The sequence below is a fragment of the Rana temporaria genome, chromosome 7, assembly GCF_905171775.1.
Source record: "Rana temporaria chromosome 7, aRanTem1.1, whole genome shotgun sequence".
NCBI classification, from domain to species: domain Eukaryota; kingdom Metazoa; phylum Chordata; class Amphibia; order Anura; family Ranidae; genus Rana; species Rana temporaria.
The window spans coordinates 40,705,607-40,729,065 of record NC_053495.1 but is presented as its reverse complement, the minus strand read 5'-3'; the positions used below and the strand labels follow the sequence as shown (position 1 = coordinate 40,729,065).

Below are 23,459 nucleotides of genomic sequence, written 5' to 3'. Positions count from 1 at the left end.
CCAGCCCTTTTGAGGGCAATCATAATGCTGATGCGGCCCACAATAAAATTGAGTTTGACACCCCTGCTCTAAGTAATGGAAGTTAAAACAAGGGATGTCGATGTTCCTTACAAACTATAATGCTGACAAACAAACATGGAGTTGCTCAACTTCAGGTGGATTTTCTCTGTATCGGGTGATACTAATAAACGTACCTTGGCTTGGACTCTTTGAAGTTAAGCGGCTTATTTGTCTGCTTCTGAAGTTAACAAATCTTTTGGTCGGATGAGCAGTGAAGGGAGCCTTGTAGTGGAAGACTTAGTATAATGCAATGTAATTTACTGTATGTTGACAATGTGGACTACCTAAACTAGATACTAAAAATACTATTTTCAATGCCTGCAGTGCATTGTAGTTCTACCATGGGAACCATGGCTCAATAACTGAGCCATTGGTAGTTCAAAATGGCTTAGTTAGGCGGAATACTCTGCAATCAGCCATCAGCAATCTTTCAAACAGTGGTTGTTATACCACGTTCACTTTTTTTAATGTGAACCTGTGCGTGGTTGTAAAGGCTGAAGGTTTTTTACCTTTTGCATTCTCTTCATTATGGTAAAAAAACTTCTGTGCCAGAGGATCCCCCCTCACCCTCTTTATACACACCTAAGCCCAATCTCGATCCAGTGATGCGCATGAGAGCAGAGGTTCTCTCCACTCTCTACCTTCTCACTGGGCAGATTGATAGCAGTGGGGGCCATTGGCCCTGTGATAAGGGAATGGGGGGGGGCTGAGCTGCCCTTTCTGTGTCAATAGATGCAGGCAGGGCAGCTCGGGAGTGAGCCCACACAAGTGCCCCCATAGAAAGCGGCTTTGTATGGGGGCACTTGCTGAAGTGGAGGAGCCAGGAGTGCCAGATGGGGACCTGAGAAGAGGAAGATCGGGGCTGCTCTGTCCAAAATAATTGCACAGAGAAGGTAAGTATGACATGTTTATTATTTTTATTTAAAAAAAATGAAGCTTTTTAAGCTGGCCATACACATAGTTTTTTGGCTTTCAGCCTGCAGGTTTTCACTGTAAAAATGCCATGGTTCCCAAACACACCCTTTGCTTCTCTGTAGGGGACAGTAAGTATCACTTAGGAAATATTTTGAACCCATGGAACCCATCTCATGATTCCATATTATATACTTTACATTTGTTCATAACTACTGTAAACTGCAATGTTGAACATTTAAGAGACTCTACAGATGACAGATGGGGGCACCTTTCAGCTAGGATTGGACTGCGGAGGTCCAAGCCATTCTATTATGGAGGACACAAGCCAGTCCCAGATTTCTGTAGATTGGCCTGTGATTCCCAGCTTTCTTTGAGGAAATGCCGGCTCTTTCTGATTCATGTTTCCCTCTCAGTGATGAAAGGACAGGATGCACATCTTCAAATGATTTAAATGCTGGTGTCTTACTTCAAGAAGCAATTGTTCTTTGGCTATTTCTTTCCAACTTGGCTTTTAATGTGGAATTTTCTTTCCATTTTTAATAGAGAAATTGGTAGAGAATGCAGAATTTAGCATCTCTCTGAATGCTGACTACATGTGACTTGATTGCTTGTTAGTTTAAAATGTGTACTATGTGTACTGTGCCTTTGTTTCAATGATTCTATATTGTTTAATTTTTGTAATTTAGGGAAAAAAATGCCATTAGTTCCGTTTTACACAGTGTCAGACCAACACTATTCATTTAGTTATTAAAGGGGGTTGATGACCGAAGTTGTATTTTTCGCAGTAGAAATATTTGGGCATGAAAATAAACCAAACCAAATAAGCTTGAAGTTATCTCCACTGCATTAGACTACCATTACAGTAACACAGACTTTCTCTCCCAAATCCTTGAAAGCAACAGTAGAATGTTTATCTTAATATTGCCTAAAATCCACATGGAGAACGTGTTTATAGATATCAATGTAGAAGAGCCATGAATACTTTGCACCAAATTTTAAATGACCACTCCCTATCTTGGAGAAACGGGTGATATAGAGGGACCACTTAACCTACCTTCATAAGAAGGTAGAGCAGCACCCAAAAATATTATAACATCCCTTTAAAGCGTAATCCTAACTTATGCCGCATACACACGATCGGAAATTCCGACAAGAAAAGTTTGATGTAAGACTTTGGTCGGAAATTCTGAACGTGTGTAGGCTTCATCGGAATTTTTCTGTCAGAATTTCCATCACGAAAAATTTGAGTTCTCAAATTTTCCGTCATGAAAAGTTCTTGGAGGAAATTCCGATCGTCTGTATGCAATTTCAACGCGCAAAAATCCTACGCATGCTTGGAATCATTTCACTTCATTTTTTTCAAACAGCTTAAACGCAAAGGGCCCTCAAAATCCATGGCACCCGAAAATGCAAATTATGGTTTTCTAGTCATGAGAGTTTGCTTGCCACCTTCCTCTTCCCATACATTTCTATTAGAAGGCTGTATATCAGAGCCAAAAAAACGATTGTGTCAGAACGCGTTGACGTAAAACACAACGACGTGCTGAAAAAAACGAAGTTCAATGCTTCCAAGCATGCGTCGACTTGATTCTGATCATGCGTGGATTTTTAACCGATGGTTGTGCCTACTAACTATCGTTTTTTTTTCTATCGGTTAGGTATCCATCGGTTAAATTTAAAACAAGATTGCTTTTTTTTAACCTATGGATAAATAACCAATGGGGCCCACACACGATCAGTTTGGTCCGATGAAAACGGTCCATCAGACCGTTCTCATCGGTTTGACCGATCGTGTGTATGCGGCATAAGACATATGCAGGCCATACACTATATACGAAAAATCGGCCGAAATTCGGTCATTCAGACAGTTTGTTCGTTTTTCGAACAATTAATGGGTACAAAATCGATAATCATTGGGACGTTTTTGAGCCGAAAAAACGAAGGACAAGTTTGGAAATTTTCTGCCGAACGGACGATAAATCAAAAGGTTAATGTGTTTCCTGTCCGAACTTTCTGCACTAGGTATATGTAAAAAAAAAAAAATGAACCATTTTTTTTTATTTATGTCCACTGAACGATTTATCGGTCATTACATGACGGCAATATCCTTTGCGCTCACGGCCGAACATTTGTTTTTTGAAAGTTTGTTCGGACGATTTTTCGTAGAGTGTATAGCCAGCATTATTGCCAATGTTTATGATAAGAAAGGTATAATTTGACCAGTTTTTTCTTCCTAATTAAAGCGGTAGTTCCCCCTCCAAAAAATTGTTACCCTTAGATTGATGCTCGTTTTGTCTAGGGGAATCGGCTAGTTGTTTTAAAATCGAAGCAGTACTTACCGTTGTAGAGAGCAATCTTCTCCGCCACTTCCGGGTATGGTCTTCGGGTCTGGGCGTTCCTTCTTGATTGACAGGCTTCCGACAGGCTTCCGACGGTCGCATCCATCGCGTCACGAGTAGCCGAAAGTAGCCGAACGTTGGTGCGCAGGCGCCGTATAGAGCCGTGCCGAGGTTCGGCTTCTTTCGGCTACTTGTGACGCCATGGATGCGACCGCCGGAAGCCTGTCGGAAGACTGTCAATCAAGAAGGAACGCCCACTCCCGAAGACCCATAACCGGAAGTGGCGGAGAAGATCGCTCTCTACAACGTTAAGTAAAGCTTCGATTTTAAAACAACTAGCCGATTCCCCTAGACACAACGAGCATCAATCTAAGGGTAACAATTTTTTGGAGGGGGAACTACCGCTTTAAGGTGTCAATCATAGGGGCTTGGGAGTTACAAACACAAGTTTCGGAGCTGGGTTCATGATATGCTTGAAAAGGTGTTTGAAGGTATTTGCTGGCATTTCAATCACGTTAAAGGTTTTGTAGGTTTAACAATTAGGCAGTGTACTTTAAAAAGTGATCCCTAAAAACAACACTAACCCTTTTTCCTATGTTATAAATGTTCACATTATGGATATTTTAGAGATCATACAAAACTAACAAACAGCATTTAAAGGTATTAGGTTCAAATCACAATTTAGGTAGACATGTTTGTAGAAATATCTCTTCACCTGTATATTATCTATTTAAACTACACACTCCCTCTCCTTAAGCACTTGGCCACATAAGATCTGTATCTTGCCTCCCTAAATATGTCCTCCCACAAGCTTGGCAGACACAAGCACTTGGTAAATATTACATCGAATGGGCTTCTCTTTTAGATTCCAGCTTTATATCTGCAACAAACATTGCTTGATTCCCCATTCTACATGGTCATGTCACGTTATTGCACCAAGCAAAAGAGGTGAAGAAAGACATAGATTTGGAAAGGAATCCAGTAAAATATTTTCATAACTGGGGCATTAACACACACACAATACCCCATATGTTTGACATAAAGGGTAAAATGACAGTTTACATTTTACCTTTGATCTGTAGAACAAATTTGAAATGCTGTTGACCTCTGTGATCGGGTTAAAGTTACTTTGAAGATGAGGAAGCGGCTTAACAAAACCATGTTCAGCTGACAGTTTTCTTTAGAGAAAATGAGCTGATTGTTCAGGCAAATACACAATGTTATTCATAATTGGAGCAACCTTTTACTCAGATGGTGTCCATTTATATGTTATATGGTTGATATTTATGCTGTCTGTGTACAATAATGACATTTGAAGAAACTGGCCAAAAAAGCTTAAAGGAGCTGTAAAGGAAAAACATTGTTTTGCCTAAAATTAATGTCTGCAAGGTAGACAGACAGAATAGTGTAATGATTCTGTTAAAAAACGAGTAAATACCTATTAAATTCCTTCATCTATATCACCTCCGGCGTTCTAGTTTCTGTTCTCTCATTCACTTCCTGGTTTGCATCGCTCGTTCATGTAAGAACTACGGCCCAGATTCACAAAGGAGATACGACGGAGTATCTCAGATACTCCGTCGTATCTCTCAGAGTATCTATGTGACTGATTCATAGAACCAGTTACGCATAGATATCCCTAAGATCCGTCAGGTGTAATTGTTTTACACTGTCGGATCTTAGGATGCAGTACCGCGGCCGCCGCTGGGGGGAGTTTGCGTCGTAAACCAGCGTCGGGTATGCAAATTATGAGTTACGGCGATCCACAACGGTTTTTCGCGTTCATTACGTCGCCGCTAGTCTAGTTTCCCGTCGCAAAGTTAGTCGTCGTTTTGGGTGCCTTAACTTTAGACAGCAAACGTATTGCTGTCTAAAGTATGGCCGTCGTTCCCGCATCGAAATTTAAAATTTCACGTCGTTTGCGTAACACGTCCGGGAATACGGAAGTACGCTACGCACGTCGCCGATCACAAAAATGACGTCAGTTCGCGCAAAGCACGGCGGGAATTTCGAAACGGAGCATGCGTAGTAGGTCCGGCGCGGGAGCGCGCCTAATTTAAATGGTACCCGCCCATTCGATTTGGACCGCCTTGCGCCGGACGTATTTACGATACACCGCCGCAAGTTTCCAGGTAAGTGCTTTGTGGATCGGGCACTAAAACTGAAAACTTGCGGCGGTGTAACGTAAACGTCTTACGTTACACGGGCGCAATTGTACCTGAATCTGGCCCTACATTTCCCAGTATGAATTGCGGCACGCCCAGTAATTCACACCTCCTTGAAGTCTCTAACACGTAGAGAGCGTCCTGCTGCACAGATGTAGTTCCTAGGAGAGGGCGAGCACGTTACTGACCACCGCAGTAAAGCCTCCCATCACGGTGGTCAGTAAAATCAGACAAGCAGGAAGTGAACAGAACAGAGAAGAAATAGAGCAACTTCTGAGCAAAAACGAACAATGAGGAAGTGAAAAGAGGAATGTCTGCGGGAAAAGGATGCTTATTATGAAAAAAAAAAATCCTATACAACTCCTTTAAAATTTATGTGGATTTCTCAGGCTGATTGGCTTCTACAGTCTACATAAGAAATAAGTGTTTTTTGTTATCTACAGAACTATGTAATGTAAAATATCCGGTGATGGCAAAATATCCACCAATAAGGTGATTAAAGAAGTACTCCTGAAATCACCAAACATTAATGACCTCAAGACCAAAAGAGTGCTCAGTTACCCAGAGTAACCACCACTCTTCACTTGCATATGACCTCTGCACCACACAAACTTCCTTCTTCTGTATTAGATGTCCCCACCAAAAACTGTGTAGAGAATAAAGAGACAAAAAGGAATCCAACTATAGTGTTTTAACCACTTCAGCCCTGGAAGAATTTACTCCCTTCCAGACCAGAGCACTTTTTTGCGATTCAGCACTGTGTCGCTTTAACTGACAAGTGCGCGGTCGTGCGACGTTGCAACCCAAACGAAATTGATGTCCTTTTTTTACGAAAGGCAAATCCACTTTGCACTACAAGTGAAAAATGCACTTGAAAGTGAACTTGGAAGTGCAGTCGTCCCCCTCATTTCAGATCTACCCCTCAGATCTACAGTGACTGCACTTCCAAGTGCACTTTCAGTGCAATTTCAAGTGCACTTTACACTTCTAGGGCCAAATCCTCAAAAGAGATACAACGGCGTATCTACTGATACGCTGTCGTATCCCTGTTTCTAACTATGGAACTGATCCACAGAATCAGTTTTCCATAGTTAGCCAGAAGATCCGGCATTTTTTCTCTGTAAGTTTTAGTTTGCAAACGCAAAATTAGGGCTGCTTTTACAAAGTGTAAAGTCAGTACACCATGTAAAAGCAGACCCTTCTGTCCAGCGACACGATTTTTTTTTTATTTATTTTTTTTTTTTTTCGCCGTATCTTTTTTTTTTCCCGACGCAACTTTATTGACCCGTCGCGATCCACAAAGCTCGGCGTAACGTAATTTCGCGCTATGCACGTCGGGAAAATGACGTCACGAGCATGCGCATGGAATTTAAGTTACACCGCTGCAAATTCCCAGGTAAGTGCTTTGTGGATCGGGCACTAACTTGGGAAATTTGCGGCGGTGTAAGTTAAATGAAAAAAGTTAAGTTACGCCGCCTGGCTGAGGATTTGGCCCCTAGTTCACACTTGTAGTGCAAAGTGGATTTACCTTTCGTAAATAACCCCCAATATCTTTTACTTTTTGCTATAATTTATCCCACATAATTTTTAAAAATATATATTTTTTTTCCCCAGTTTAGGCCGATATATGTTCTTATACATATTTTTGGTAAAAAAAAATTGCGATCTGCGATTTTTATTGAGACTGCGAAATTATGACGGACACATCAGACACTTTTGACACTATTTTGCGGCCGTTGTCATTTATACAGCGATCGGTGCTATTAAAATGCGCTGATTATTGTGTAAATGACACTGGCAGAGAAGAGGTTAACCACTAGGGGGAGGGGTTAAGTGTGTCCTAAGGAGTGAATTTAACCACTTAAGACCCGGACCAATATGCAGGTTAAGGACCTTGCCCCTTTTTGCGATTCGGCATTGCGTCGATTTAAATGACAATTGCACGTGCGACGTGGCTCCCAAACAAAATTGGTGTCCTTTTTTCCCCACAAATAGAGCTTTCTTTTGGTGGTATTTGATCACCTCTGCGGTTTTTATTTTTTGCGCTATAAACAAAAATAAAGCATCAATTTTGAAAAAAAAACAATATTTTTTGCTTTTTGCTATAATAAATATCCCCAAAAAAATATAACATTTTTTTCCCTCAGTTTAGGCCGATACGTATTCTTCTACCTATTTCTGGTAAAAAAAAATCGCAATAAGCGTTTAACGATTGGTTTGCGCAAAATTTAGAGCGTTTACAAAATAGGGGATAGTTTTATGGCATTTTTATTAATCATTTTTTTTTTACTACTAATGGTGGCGATCAGCGATTTTTTTTTTTCGTGACTACGACATTATGGCGCACACATCGGCCAATTTTGACACATTTTTGGTACCATTGTAATTTTCACAGCAACAAGTGCTATAAAAATGCATTGATTACTGTGACAATTGCAGTTTAGGAGTTAACCACTAGAGGGCGCTGTAGGGGTTACGTGTGACCTCATATGTGTTTCTAACTGTAGGGGGGCGGGGCTGGACGTGTGACGTCATTGATCGTCTTTCCCTATATCAGGGAACAGACGATCAATGACAGTGCCACTGTGAAGAACGGGGAAGGTGTGTTTACACACACCTCTCCCCGTTCTTCAGCTCCTGTGACCAATTGCGGGACACCGGCGGCGATCGGGTCCGCGGTTCCCATTAATTTTTTAATTGAGCAGAATAAAGAAGTATCTCTGGGCAGGTAGTGGCTTAGCGTTGTCAGCCTGCAACAGGAATTACTGTTACTAACATGGACTCCAGGTAGAAACTTTACAATAAATTGATGCAAACTGCATACACTGCGACATGAAGCCAAAATGCATATTTGATTTGGATTTACACTCTTCCGTGTGCATACAGCCTGTTTGGTAATGCACACATGTAGGTCTGAATGAGCCCATTTATCTTTTCACATGAAGTTGCAAAGCATTGATGTGAACCAGCCACATAGGGAAACAATAAGAGTTCTACATGACATGCATTTTCATGCAGCAAAGTGCACATGTAGGAGTAGCACAAGCTCTGTTTTGTACCTATATTGCACTCTAAATATATGGGGTATGAAACTCAAAGATCTGGTGCATGAACCTTGTGCAGTCCCAGCAGATAATCAGTGGAAAGTGAAGCAGAAATTATTTCAGCAGCTCTCAGAACTGTCAGCCCCCATTCACATCTAGGCGTTTTTACGCCTGTAGCGCTACGCCGCTGCCGCCAGAGGGCTGGAAACACATGTCCCTCTATGGAGATGGTTCACATCTCCACGCCAAACGCCGGACGCCTGACGCCTGCCGCCTGAAAAAAGGTCCCGGACGTTCGGCTAGGAGATGGGAAGCATCTCCATAGAGGGGGTCAATCTGGGGCACATCTAGGCGGACAATACCGGCGTTTTGTCGCTGCAAATCGCGGTACAAAACGCTGCTATTTGTACCGCGATTTGCGGCGACAAAACGCCGCGATTTCGTCCGCCTAGATGTGAATGCAGCCTAAATGTCATGTTGATCACCTTTAAAACTTGATGTCCTGAAAAGAAGGAATTTTACTTGTAATTAGAGACAGATATAACTGGTTAAAGTGATTGTAAATGATCACCTTGTAAAACAACCAATTCAGGTTAAAAAATAAATGAAAGGCAAAACATTTTTGTATTGATAAAAAAAAAGAATTATAAATACCTTTTTTTCCCCTTTTTATAAGGGGTCCCATTCCCTCTGTTCTCAGCTGCATAAGAGCCGGGGGGAGAAGAAACAACAGGACACTGAGCTTCCCAGTGACAGGCTGTGCAGGGGGGGGGAGGGTGTCAGGACCAAAGGAGCCAAAGTACCCAGCACAGCTAGAGAGTTTAGTGTGGTCAGTTTTTAAAAGCAAGGGGACTGACAGGAACACCAGGGACTAGATTCAGCATTGATTTACGTCGGCGTATCTATAGATACACCGCGTAAATTCAAAGCTGCGCCGGCGTATCTTCTTTCTGTATTCAGAAAGCAAGATACGCCGACATTAGCCTAAGATCCGACTGGCGTAAGTCTCTTACGCCGTCGTATCTTAGGGAGCATATTTACGCTGGCCGCTAGGTGGTGCTTCCGTCGTTTTTGGCGTAGAATATGTAAATGACCTAGATACGCCGATTCACAAATTTACGTACGCCCGGCGCTATTTTTTTACGTCATTTACGTTGAACTTTTTCGGCGTAAGGTTGCTCCTGCTATTATGAGGCGTACGCAATGTTAAGTATGGACGTCGTTCCCACGTCGAATTTTTAATTTTTTACGTTGTTTGCGTAAGTCGTTCGCAAATAGGGCTGGACGTAATTTACGTTCACGTCGAAACCAATGACGTCCTTGCGGCGTACTTTGGAGCAATGCACACTGGGAAATTCCACAGACGGCGCATGCACGGTTTGGGAAAAACGCCAATCACGTCGGGTCACCACTCATTTACATAAAACCCGCCCCCCACATACTCATTTGAATTAGGCGCGCTTACGCCGGCCCCATTTACGCTACGCCGCCGCAACTTACGGAGCAAGTGCTTTGTGAATACTGCACTTGCCCATGTAAGTTGCGGCGGCGTAGCGCACAAACTTACGGCGGGCTACTTGAATCTAGCCCCAGGGATTTTACACAAATAAAACAATACAAAGAGAACAGGATACTTTCTCATACAAGTACGGTAAAGCAAGCACAAATCAGAAATTCAATGTTGGAGTAACAAATACTCTAATGGCACGTACACACAATCGGTTTTCTTGCCGGGAAAACTGTCATGTTTTCTCTTGGACGAGAAAACCGGCCATGTGTAGGCTCTCCTGCAGTTTTCCCGACGAGAAAACCGTGAGAATCATGACGGGAAAATTTAGAACATGTTCTTCATTTTCTCGTCGCGAATTGCAGCGTTTTTTCTCTGCAGTTTTCCCATAGGGAAACACTGCTAGGGAGCCTACACACGGCTGGTTTTCTCGACCACGAGAAAACCTGTCGGGAAAACCGGCCGTGTGTACACGGGGAAAAAGGACCAAGCCGGTCCCCGTTTTTCCCGTCGGGTTTCTCGGCGGTGTTTTCGCCGCCGAGAAACCCGATCGTGTGTCCTTTTTTTTGTTTGTGTTTTACTGAGTTTTTTTTTTTATGTACTAAGGTTATCTTGATAGGGACGTATCTGCTGCTAACCCCTTGTTTGATTATAGATACATTTAGAACATTGTCTAGGCTCTGTCAAATAATGTAACCTCTGTTGCTGAAAACAATACTTATAAAATGATTTGTTTTTCTTTTGGAGTCGTTTTTCTCTTATCTTTGGCGCCAATGTTCATGTACGAATGTAAGCATTCAATTTTCTTTGCAGAGGCTTGAATTGTCGCCATCTTCTTCCACTAGATTGGAAAGAAACAAATAATTTAGACATTTCTTTTCCTTTTTTTCCCCTCTTTGTTAAAGCGGTAGTTCACCCTCAGTGTCAACATTGTACCATAAAATCAGGCATTGTAGCGCGAGCTACAGTATGCCTGTCTCAAATTTTTTATCCCCGTACTCACAGTGTACTGGTACATTATAGATTCCGACTCCCGCGGGGAATGGGCGTGCCTATGGAGAGGGAGGATGATTGACGGCCGGCTCTGGCACGTCACGCTCCCCGAAGACAGCCGGAGTAGGTCTCGGCTCTTCACGGCGCCTGCGCACAGGCTATGCGCAGGCGCCGTGAAGAGCCAAGCCTATTTCGGCTATTTCCGGAGAAGCGTGACGCGCCAGAGCCGGCCGTCAATCACCTTCCGTCTGGATTGGAACGCCCATTCCCCGTGGGCAGTCGGAATCGTCTATGTACGATTACACAGTGAGTACGGGGATAAAAAATTCGAGACAGGCATACTGTAGCTCGCGCTACAATGCCTGATTTTATGCTAGAAGAAAAAAAACAATTTTTTTCTTGTTTATAGGGTGAACCCCCGCTTTAAAGGGAATGTTTCACATTTGTGTAAATGTTGCCCTTTTCTAAGGAACATATCTATAGGGCAGTAAATGTGACATTCACCAAACATTTTTTTGCAGGTGAATCACTGTAAATTAAAACATAGAAACTAAGAAGATTCACTAGTGTCAAATTCAATGCACTATAATAATGCTCCATTATGTTCAGGACTGCACAAGTTATTAGTTTTGGTCAGGTGAATAGCAAAGGTTGTCTATGAATATTTCATGTTTGCATTTCCAGCCAGCAGGTGGAAGCCATTGGCATCACGTGTACTTATGTTCTTACCTTCTCTGCTGAAAAAAGTTTCGACACGTCGGTAGCGCAAACTCAATTTTTACACATACAACGTAATTAGAAACATATATGGGCACCCACAGAACTAAACAGGATGAACAGTAAAAAGTGCCTGGGTGGTGGGCTGCATGAGACTTCATAATAAGTCCTGTGAATACCCATAACTATCTGCCAGAAACAGTAATGTTTTATTGTGCACTGAGGTATTTTTGTGATTGAAGATTGTGTGAATATATATACCGTATATACTCGATCCGTATATATGCAGACCGAATATAAGCCGAGGCACCATATTGTACCACAAAAAAATGGGAAAACGTATTGACTCGAGTATAAGCCTAGGGTGTCCATCTGCATGCCTCACTGCGTCCATGTGCATGCCTCACTGTGCCCATGCCTCACTGTGTTCATGCTTCACTGTGCCCATGCCTCAATGTGCCGATGCCTCACTGTGTCCATGCCTCACTGTGCCCATGCCTCACTGTGTCCATGACTAGACTTACGTTTAACATGGGAATATATAGAAGGGGTGTCTAGCTTTGAAAAATCGGTGCTCCACGGCTGTAGGTCCCCAGACAGAAAACTTTGTACACTTGTAGAAGAGAGCTGGGGCTACACGTGTGCCAAGTTTCTGGTCCAGGGGACCTACGGCAGGCGGTACCGGGTTCTCGAAATTACCATGCCATACTGTGCCCATGCTTCACTGTGCCCATGCCTCACTGTGCCCATGCCTCACTGTGTCCATGCCTCACTGTGTCCATGCCTCACTGTGCCCATGTTTTGAAAAATCGGTGCTCCCCGGCCGTAGGTCCCCTGGACAACAAACTTTGCACACTTGTAGAAGAAGAGTAGGGCTATATGTGTGCCAAGTCAGGCCGGCCGGTACTGGGTCCCCAAAGTCCAGGAGATCAGGTACAAAAAGGTGACTCGAGTATAAGCCAAGGGGGACATTTTCAGCATACAATATTTTATTGTATCTTTTCATGTGACTAAAGAAATTACACTTTGCTATAATGTAAAGTAGTGAGTGTAGAGCTTGTATAACAGTGTAAATTTGCAGTCCCCTCAAAATAACTCAACACACAGCCATTAATGTCTAAACTGCTGGCAACAAATGTGCGTACACCCCTAAGTGAAAATTTCCAAAATGGGCCCAAAGTCTCAATATTTTGTGTGGCCGCCATTATTTTCCAGCACTGCCTTAAAGGGGTTGTAAAGGTAAAAGTTTTTTTACCTTAATGCATCCTATGCATTAAGGTAAAAAAAACATCTGACAGCACTGGGCCACCCCGAGCCCCTGTTTTACTTACCTCACCCCTCGAAAGTCTCGGGCGCGTTCTCGTCATCCTGTTCGGTTCCCAGCCTGGCCAATGATTGGCTAGGCTGGGCGGATTGATAGCAGCGCAGCCATTGGCTGGCGCTGCTGTCAATCACAGCGGATGACGCGGCGCGCCGGGGGGAGGGGCCGAGTGATACAGTCGGCGGCTATGGCCGCCGCTGTATCACGGGAGCGCGCTCACAAAAGCTTTCCACCATGCGAGGGAGCTCGCATGAAGGTGGAAAGCTTTTGCGAGGAGGAGCAGAGACAGCCGCCGAGGGACCTCAGAAGACACGGATTGGGGCCACTCTGTGCAAAACGAACTGCACAGCAGAGTTAAGTATAACATGTTTGTTATTTTTAAACAAAAAAAATCTTGCCTTTATTGTTCCTTTAACCCTTTTGGGCATGGAGTTCACCAGAGCTTCACAGGTTGCCACTGGACTTCTCTTCCACTCCTCCATGAAGACATCACAGAGCTGGTGGATGTTAGATACCTTGTGCTCCTCCACCGTTTGTTTGAGAATGCCCCATATATGCTCAATAGGGTTTAGGTCTGGAGACATGCTTGGTGAGTCCATCACCTTTACCCTCAGTTTCTTTAGCAAGGTAGTGGTCGTCTTGGAAGTGTGTTTGGGGTCGTTATGATGTTGGAGTACTGCCCTGCTACCCAGTCTCTGAAGGGAGGGGATCATTTTCTGCATCAGTATGTCACCATACATGTTGGCATTCATGGTTCCCTTAATGAACTGTAGCTCCTGAGTGCTGGCAGCACTCATGCAGCCCCAAACCATTATACTCCCACCACCATGCTTGACTGTAGGCAAGACACACTTGTCTTTGTACTCCTCACCTGGTTGCCGCCACACACACTTGACACCATCTGAACCAAATCAGTTTGTCTTGGTCTCATCAGAACACAGGACATGGTTCCAGTAATCCATGTCCTTACACTGGTTGTCTTCAGAAAACTATTTGTGGGCTTTCTTGTGCATCAGCTTTAGAAGAGGCTTCCTTCTGGGATGGCAACGTCTGGATATGACACTGAGCATGTGCACTCAACCTCTTTGGTTGACCATGGCAAGGCCTTTTCTGAGTGGAACCTGTCCTGTTAAGCCTCTGTATGGTCTTGGCCACCGTGCTGCACCTTAGTTTCAGGGTCTTGGCAATCTTCTTAAAGGCCTAGGCCTTATGTAGAGCTACAATTCGTTTTTTTCAGATCCTCACACAGTTCTTTACCATGAGTCAAGAGATAAGAGGGGTGCTCTCACTTTTGTGAGATACTGTATATATATATATATATATATATATGTAATGCAAAAAAGTGGCCATAACTTTTTATTAACTTACATAGGTCATTCAACTTGCACATGTTGGTAGAGTAACTCTCCCTCTATAGTAACTATTTTTCTTCTTCTTTTTCAATGCTGGTAAATAATGGATTCAAAGCAGAAGCAACATGCCGTCATTGAGTTCTTGATAAAAAAAAGGGGTGCAGGCTGTCTGACATCCACAGAAGGCTACAGAATGTTTACAGAGATGACACATTGACAAGAACAATGTGCACAGATGGGTGAAGGAGTTTAAGGAAAGGGGAACCAGCACCGAAGACAAACCACATAGTGTGATACCATCAAGTCAGACAGCCTTCACCCCTCCTTTGTCAACAACTCAATGACTGCTTGTTGCTTCTGCTTGGAATCCATTTTTTTCCTGCAACAAAAAAAAGGAGAAAAAGAGTTACGATAGAGGAAGAGTTACTCTTTAATCTTTCTAAAAACTTAAAATAACATTGACCAATTTCCCTTCCCAACTTTACATATTGATTTGCCAGCCTGCTATACTAAGTCCAAAAGGAGATTCCCTAAGAATCAATGGTACTAAAGGGTAGGACAAATATATTGATGAGAATTTTGACTGATTACCTGTATGTACACCTTCCAAAATACTCTGTTAGGTCTCATTACTTCTCTAAATGCCAGTGGCATGGTATTGCTTGAATAGAGTATGCAAAACCATGCAGAGGAAAACATTTCTTTGCACACATATAAATAAATATATCTGACAAGCTGAAAGAACAGAATTCGTACATACAGTCAGCCTAGGAGTATCTACAACTCAGACCTAAAGCCTAAGACAAACAGTTAAAAAATATTCCCTTCCTTAGAATACCTCAGTTCACCTAAAGTTAATCACAGATTGCATTTTGTACTTGAATGTCCTGTTTTTGGAGGATGGCTGTAAATATGCTTATCGATACCACAGAGGAAAAATACTCGTAATAATGTTATGAACATAACTATCTCTAATTACTTGGCAACATCTATAGGGTTTGAGAACGATTTCTTCTTTCATTTTATATGTCTCTCCTAATCCTTCTAAAGTGAATCTTTAAATTTATTCCAGCTGTCGGAATCCAAATGAAGCTTGAATTTTTCCAAAGAAAATTTTCGATTGCCAGCAGACAGGTAACTTAGAATCAGATGGTGATCTTATATTATTGTTGCATATTTGTGATTTTTTTTCTACATTTCTTACTTTCATTGTAGTATTCATGTGATAAACAAATGATTCATGATATCATCAATTCTTCTTTTAATTTCTGTGTAACAAAATCCAGCCAAAAGAAATGGGGTGGGGGGGTTTCTTCTCGGTCAGGTTTAAACAGGGGACAAAAATACAGCTGAAGAAATTACAATATTGAATCAATCAGAATATAATTTGTCTGGTTTGCCTTGTTATTCGTGCAAGCTATTTTGTGCATCATTTAAATGTGTGGATAGTTAAAACTTTTTTTTTGTTCATTTTGGACAGAGTAAGGAAGGGGTAAATCCCATCAGTTTATATTTTGCTGTTTGTGTACCATTAGGATAATTGGTACCTAAAAGGGTGACCCCATTACACAGCTGTCACTTACAAAGGTGTTCCCATTGAAAGATTTCCTTTATAGTTCTGGTGACAACTGTAAATTTTAGGATTTCTAAGTATTTTCCGTTTTGATGATTATGGTCCCCAAGACAATTCAAGGGGTTAAGTCGACCCAGTGACTTCTGTCAAATGGGCTTGTTGAAAAAATTTTTTCAATCAGTGGCTGCATCACCATCAGTGTATTCTGATAGCTGAGGAATCCTGCTGTCAGAATATAACGTCATGTTTTCCGCAGCCCGCTGGTCATCTATGGCCAGTCTTACTTCCTATAAACCCCAGAACTAACCTCAAAAATTAAGATATGCCAGTTTATTATAATAACTTTATGCTCAAGAGTGCTCTTGGAAACCCCAAAACCCTGGGAATCTGCAGTTTGTAATCCTAGAGATTCCTAGTGCAGAGCAAAAATGGTAGTGTAGCTCACAGATACAATTTATATTAGCTGATGTTCTTTTAGTGCAAATTAGGAAAGTACACATTTAATTGGTTGCTGAAGTCAAGAGGGTTTTTTTGTCAATTTAATGGAATGATAAGGGATAGATCATCTTTAGATTACACTGAGAAGGAGAATAGTGGGTGTTATGATAACACTAGGAATCTTATCTGTTATCAGACCTATCCAATGAAAACCACAAGTTGCAAAGTGCAAAGCACACTAACCAACCAGAATTCAGTTAACTGAAGTCACACCAGCCAAGATGGATTTAACTTGTTGCTTTGCACTTAACACTTAATGCTGAAGCTGTGGTGAAACCAGTTATCTCAGGATCAGTAAACCAGAAGCAATAAGGAGGCATCTGTAGCATTGAGTAATTTTATGCAAAAGTACTTCAGTCCTATATATCTTTCATAAAAGGGGCCTACTCGGGTTCAAAGGAAGTGGAATGTGATGCAACCAACTCACTAAATGCTTGAGTATTGAGTCAATTTGCCATTTTTTTTTTTTGGCAATACTAAGTAGACATGGCCTAAGTTCTATATTACAAGTTACATAACATGGAAAAAATTATAAATCATAGATATTCAAAATAATAAATGGATTTAAATTCTTTGTTTCATCTGAACTCTTGGAAAACTCCCTATCACTGTGCTATTATCTAAGCTGTAGATTTCTGATAATTGTCTACCATCTGGTCCATGATTTCTGGCTGTCAGCCAAGGAACAGAACTGGTGGTTGGGGTTAACATGGATACATTTAGAAGGCATGTAATGTGCTCATGCTGAGCCTCTGACTGGTTGGTTGATTGGTGGTTAGGCTAAGCTAACCAATCAGTAGCTTTGTCTTAACACAGGTTGCATAATATGAGAGGGGGTATGAGAGACGTAATAGAGGTTAGATGTAGGAGAGTATATGTGTGCTTTACAGAGTTGAATCTCCACACCTTTTTCAGTGGAGGTGACCTTTTCCTCTTTGCCTCTAGATTAATGTGTAAAGCCCCCCGCTAGGGAAAAGATTACACTGTACCAAAAACGTAACATGCAAAAAACAGAATGGAGCTGTCTATATGACAGACTCTCATAAGAGACCTTTTTATGCATTTACATTTGTATTTGTCTGAGTATGAAATACTTTTAGTTATGAGCTGGGATGAATAATTAATTGTCTGTAAAAATAAAAATCTCCAGATGTTAATATATTCTGAACTGTATTTGATGGGATCAAACTTTGTCTAACAGATGGAGATTACAGCCATGCTCTAATCTGTTTACTGATTCATTGTCTCATAAAGTGAAGAGAGCTCACAATGATCATTTGTGAAATGGAGCCATATTTTGTCTGCTAATGAAGAAGTTCCTTTAATGTTTTCATATTGTGCACTGCAATATATTGGCACTGATGTTGGGAATGAACAAGCTGATATGTTTCCATCACACAATAGTTATGGATAAAACCCCACTCAACATTAGCAGGTTTAGGACACACTGAAAAGACTGTATTTATCATCTGGGCTTGGACCATCTTGGTATTCCCTAAGGTGAGTATTAACTTAAAGACTGTTACTCCACGCTGTTGCCATAATTGCCGAAAAGCCAAACAGAGCACTGATACATCTGTCAGCCACTGTGAGCTCCATCCAGGTTCTACTGACTGCTCTATTCACTTCAATTTGTTTGCATGGGATTTTCGTGAGACAGAGTCACCGATTGGTTGTCTCTGCCTGAAAAGGCAATCGGTTTTACTGCCTCACACAGAACTGGGAAGTGGAAGTTAAAATTGCATAGCCCACAACTGCTGACGGATAAGTGTTTTAACAGTAGCTTAGAGCAGTGGACCTAAAGCCGATATTTGCTTTTAGTTCTGCTATAGGAAAAACCTAGACTTGTGCCTAGGCTTTGGAGAATATTGGTAGGGTAACGAGAGCATCAGATGTATGGTTAGGAGTACTTTTCTATTTTTATTTGTCATTAAAAAGGCCAATCAACATGTTTATTGGGGTTTACCCAATCTCCTTTCATCAGGGTTTGTGCAGGGATGGGCTTGAATAAATCTTGCCAGGCTAGCAACCTAGCAGGCACTAGGCTGGCAGCCTCTTCACCCTACCAAATTCCCAACTAGCAATCTGAGGACCTCTTCTACAGATCCATTGGATCTTAGATAACACCCCCTTATCTAAAATATCAACAGATCTAAATACCTTCTGTTTCGGTGCTCCACCAACATATCCTACTTTCACTCTGAGAAGCCTAATGTAAGGATAGGAAAATTAGAGCTACTGTAGTTGACTTGTTTTAAAAAGTAGGGGATGCCATATTAATCCTTGCTTTACTGCTTGGCAGAAAAAATAACTTAAGATGAAGCAGGTCAATGCACCTAAATACTATTACTATTTAATACTTAGTAATTCACTGGTGTGGAACACACATACAGCCAGTGGCGACTAGAATCCTGATCTACAAAGTTATATTGGGCCAGAGACTCACTGAATTTTGAGAAAATATATAGATATTGGCCTTAAAGTTAAGTATTGCCCAGAGAGGGTCTTTAAGAAGGTATCTGGGGATTTATTAAACATGGACATGCATTGGCTCACATAACTGTCCATACAGGCAATAGCCTCATCTTGTGTATTGATCGTACAAGTGGCCAAAGTGTTTTGAGCTTTATTGGATGCAGGTAGCTTGTTAGTACTTGGAGCTCTTAAAAAATACTTGAATAAGGTACATGGCCAGCTTAACATTCAGACTGTCATATTCATGTGCCCCCCCTGTATGTACAGCATATAGAAAAGTTATATTACCTTTTTCTTATCATTTCAGTGTGCATCTTTAGATGGAAAATGTTCCAGAACTTGTGATGATGACGTAAGTACATTCTAAATGTTAAATTTGTGTTTCTATAATTATGGTCAAATTAGCTGTAGCGCTAAGTGGAATACTAGCATGTCAGGATAGGACAGATGTTGCTTTAACAGTTTTGCCGTGCTAGTGACAAGTGTTAGTAACAGGTTTGTATGTATAACCAATCAAAACCCTATCTCAGATACTGTACCTACCGTCTGCACCTTTAACAGATATAATAAAGACTTAGGATGAAGTTCAGGTTAGCTGCTACCATGGGATGCCCAGGTTTGCAAATCACCAATCTTTGGCTAAAAGTTTTTAGGTTTGTCACCAGAAATAAGGAACAAACTGTGATGCAATGAATAGCCTTGTTCAGATGAATCACAAGAGCCAATGATTTTAAGGAATTTTAAGGAATAGATAACCCAGCCTCCTTTCTATAGGGTAGGATAGGGTCACAGCGGCCATTTTGCCAGTGTTGGAGCTGTTAGGGAGTGTTGGAACTGTTAGGGAAAGCTGATAATTCTCTGTAGGGAGAGAAATGTTTAATTTTGTCATTGGTACACATTCTTAAAGGCAGTGCCTGGCTTCTCATGCTTTCTGTTTAATGATGACTTGCTTATTAGCCCTACAAATGGGCAGAATTTAGAACAAGATTCACCCCCTTTAGCCTTCAATAGGCTTTTTTTTTGTTTTAAGTTTACAATCTTTGAGTAAAATCTGAAAAACTGTTCACAAACCAAACCAAGGCAATCCTAGAGAAAACCAGGAACTCTTGGCCCAGCACACCAATTTACCAGCTTTCTTTTTCCTCTACTCCTAGCAGTTTTTTGTTACTCATGACATTATTACTCAATAGCAGCCATCCGGTTTCTAAAGTATAAATGAAAATGACAACTAAAGGGTGAAACAGAAAAGTGGAAAGTTGGAAATCATTAGCAATACAGGCAGTCCAAGACATGGTTGGATGGCCCCTTAATACCCCTTTTTACTCAGCCTATAGTCATCTTTCACCCCAAACTATGCATCACGCTCTTACGTGTTTCCGCATGTACAGCTTTTCTGACTCAGACTTCCCGTAACTATCCATTGCCATTGAGTACCATTTAGTACAGACAGACTTGTGCGTTGTGATTTGTGAGGATCTGACATGGTTGCACAACTCCTGATACATAGGCCCCAAGGAGCTTAAAGAATGCAACAAGTGGAGCATCTGTCCTTAATTATTGCATTTAGAATTACAGAGAAAATACTTGACTGCTAGTAAAATAACCCCAGTGCACAACTACTTCATTCCTTTGATGTCATCTAATGAGCAGATTGGAAAGATTGTATTCACTTTGGACACATTAATGCTTTTAACTTTGCTCCTTAATTATCTTAAGACCGTATTTTATTTAGAGAATTATCTGAAGACCATATTTTATTTAGAGGTAAACTCCCATTCCCGAAATGCTTTAAAGGGAATGCATGGTGAGTTTGATCATATTTTCTTTTTCTATTTATTATAGTCAGTAGTAGTGATGAGCTAAACTCAAATAGGTTACTGAAGTTCAGATTTAGAATTCGAACCCCATTAAAGTCAAAGGGAGCCAAAGGTTAAAAAAAAGATTATTGCCCATTTTCTAGGCTAATAGGCAAGGGCTAGAATTAAACAGGCAGCGCTTAACCCCCTCACCCAATCCACATATGAAAGACGTCGGTGCTCCAAGTCTCACCTCTGTAAGCCATCCAGTAACAAGTCCATAAAATAAGTCGGCACTATGTCAGGATCTTCTGTACATATACTGTAACAATTTATTGGCACGTCATGTTAAATTTCAACCCAATTTTAACCCGATGAGCCAATAAGTTATCTGTATAGAAGATCCTGCCATAGTGCTGACTTTTTTTATGGACTTGTTAATAGGCAAGGGATGGTCAAATGGCATAGGGGGGAGGGGGGTCTGGACACTGCCCTGGGGAACATGTACCAAACAAAAACAAATGTTTTATTCTATCTGACAAGGAGCAACAATTTTAATAATACTTAAGGGCAGCATTAACAATGCAGAATTGTCCTTAACCTGCCTATTAATTGGCATATTTATACGTTGTATACATCCTAAAATAGCAAAACTGACATTTATAAAACAAAATAATAAAACAAAATAATGCAGTTTAAAGTGTTGGTAAGTAAGTAAGTTGGCCTTTGTAGTTCACATACCTCAATAACTAAAGCAGTGCCTCAAGACAGACTTCCTTCTTAGACCAAGTAGGTTCATAGAGACCTCAATAGCTCAAGCATAAATTAACACAAAGCTGAATAATGCACAGTGATGACTCATCTCTTATACAACCATATTTAGCCATTGTTCTTGTGTGAGCTGTTGACTGGCAAACTGACGCATTCCAGATAGAGGCTAATGCTGGTTACACACAATATGTTTTATGTACAGATCGCCGTACTAAGACATTTGATGTTAGTGCGGCGATCTCCCCCATTGAGCTATTGTGTTCTGACAGGGGGACTGCCCCCCTCTTCCCGCCAGAACCGAGTGTTGAGAGGTATCTTGATATAGCGTGGTCTTACCCGAAGGGTCCCAACACGCTAGGGCCAATTTAGACAGGATCCGATTAACCTACTGTACCAGCACGTCTTTAGAGTGTGGGAGAAAACCAGAGTACCCGGCGGAAACCCACACAGGCACAGAAAGAACATGCAAACTCCAGGCAGATGATTTCGTGGTCGTTATTTGAACCAGCGACTGTGCTGCCCAGATGCTAGTTTTCAAGCATGCTCATTCGTGAGACTGGTTTCTGTCGAACCAACCATTTTTTTGCCCGAATTTTTGGCCTGTGTGCACTCAGCTTTACATTCAACAACTGACAACATTACTAATATATCATCTTTCAAAAACCTGTGCTCTTTGGCCACAAAAAGAGCTGTGTATTAGCGTTTTAACAGAATTTTTAGCTTCCTTGCCAGCCATCTCTTGATTAAAGTGAACGGGTCTACTCTTATGAAGTGGAAATATAAATATGAATTTCAGGTTGTTCAGGCAGTAAAGTTAAGGACAGGCACATGATTCGGCATGTATATCACATTCACAGACAGGTGCACTTTGCATACACGGGAGCAGAGTTCAGACTGCCAGTCCAATGCGGCTAATGCAGGTGTACTTTACATCTTTCAAAGAATATGAACGGCTCCGAGATTGACAAGTAGATTTTTCTAAACAGTGCAATATTATAAGTTGCTTCTACAGCCAGAGTTTTGAGTATAGCCTTAGTGACTGTGCAGAAAGGTCATTTCATGAGACTATTATAATGTAGGTGACATTACAGGTGTGTACTATATGTCCTCTGTTCTGTTATCAGGCTTGTCGTAACAGAAAGATCTTGTTACATAGCAAATCCGTCCCCTCTAATGGTATTGTCTGTCTTTTGCTTGTCATCTAGTTTTGATTAGGACAAATCATGTGTAATTATATCCTTTACGTTAATCCTTATTTGTCAGCATTAATCAGGTGATAATGCAACATTTACTGATCATGATTCAGATTTGAGGGCATGGAGTGGGTTGATTTTTATCTGATATCAATTTCATTTTTCCAGGTGGTGTATAGCACAAAGCACTGTACTATGAGGTCTTTGGCCTAAATATATCTGAAATATTCAGATATAACTGATAGGCTTTGTTAAATAAGACCAGTCACTTAAAGTGATACTAAAGTCTTGTTTTTTTTTTTTTTTTTTTTAAAACATGTTGTACTTACCTGCTTTGTGCAGTGGTTTTGTACAGAGCAGCCCAGAGCCTCCTCTTTTTGGGTCCCTCGCTAGTGTTCCTGCCCCCTCCCTCCTGCCGAGTGCTCTCACACCAAGCAGCTTGCTATGGGGGCACTCAAGCTGAGCCGCTGCTCTGTGTGTCCATTCAGACGAAGAGCCATGGCTCAGCCCCGCCTCCTCTCGCAGCTTGTTGGCTCACTGACTTTGATTGATAGCAGCGGGAGCCAATGGCGCCTGCTGTGTGTCCCAGCCAATCTGAAGGGAGAGTCCTGGACAGTCAAGTCTCTCGTACAACATGGCTGTTTTGAAATGAGTCTCAGGTAAGTATTAGGGGGGCTGAGAGGGGCTGCTGTACACAGAAGGTTTTTTATCTTAATGCATAGAATGCATTAAGATAAAAA

General features: G+C 41.5%; 1 protein-coding gene across 3 annotated transcripts in view; it reads left to right on the top strand.

Moving 5' to 3' along the window:
* CACNA2D3 (calcium voltage-gated channel auxiliary subunit alpha2delta 3) overlaps nt 1-23,459 on the top strand; it is a 1,177,822-nt gene that overhangs the window by 1,004,148 nt on the left and 150,215 nt on the right. For all 3 annotated transcript variants that reach the window (XM_040359261.1, XM_040359262.1, XM_040359264.1), the window contains 2 exons: nt 15,486-15,547; nt 19,267-19,311. In XM_040359261.1, coding sequence (XP_040215195.1) covers nt 15,486-15,547; nt 19,267-19,311 — 107 coding nt within the window. The remainder of the gene's footprint in view (nt 1-15,485; nt 15,548-19,266; nt 19,312-23,459) is intronic.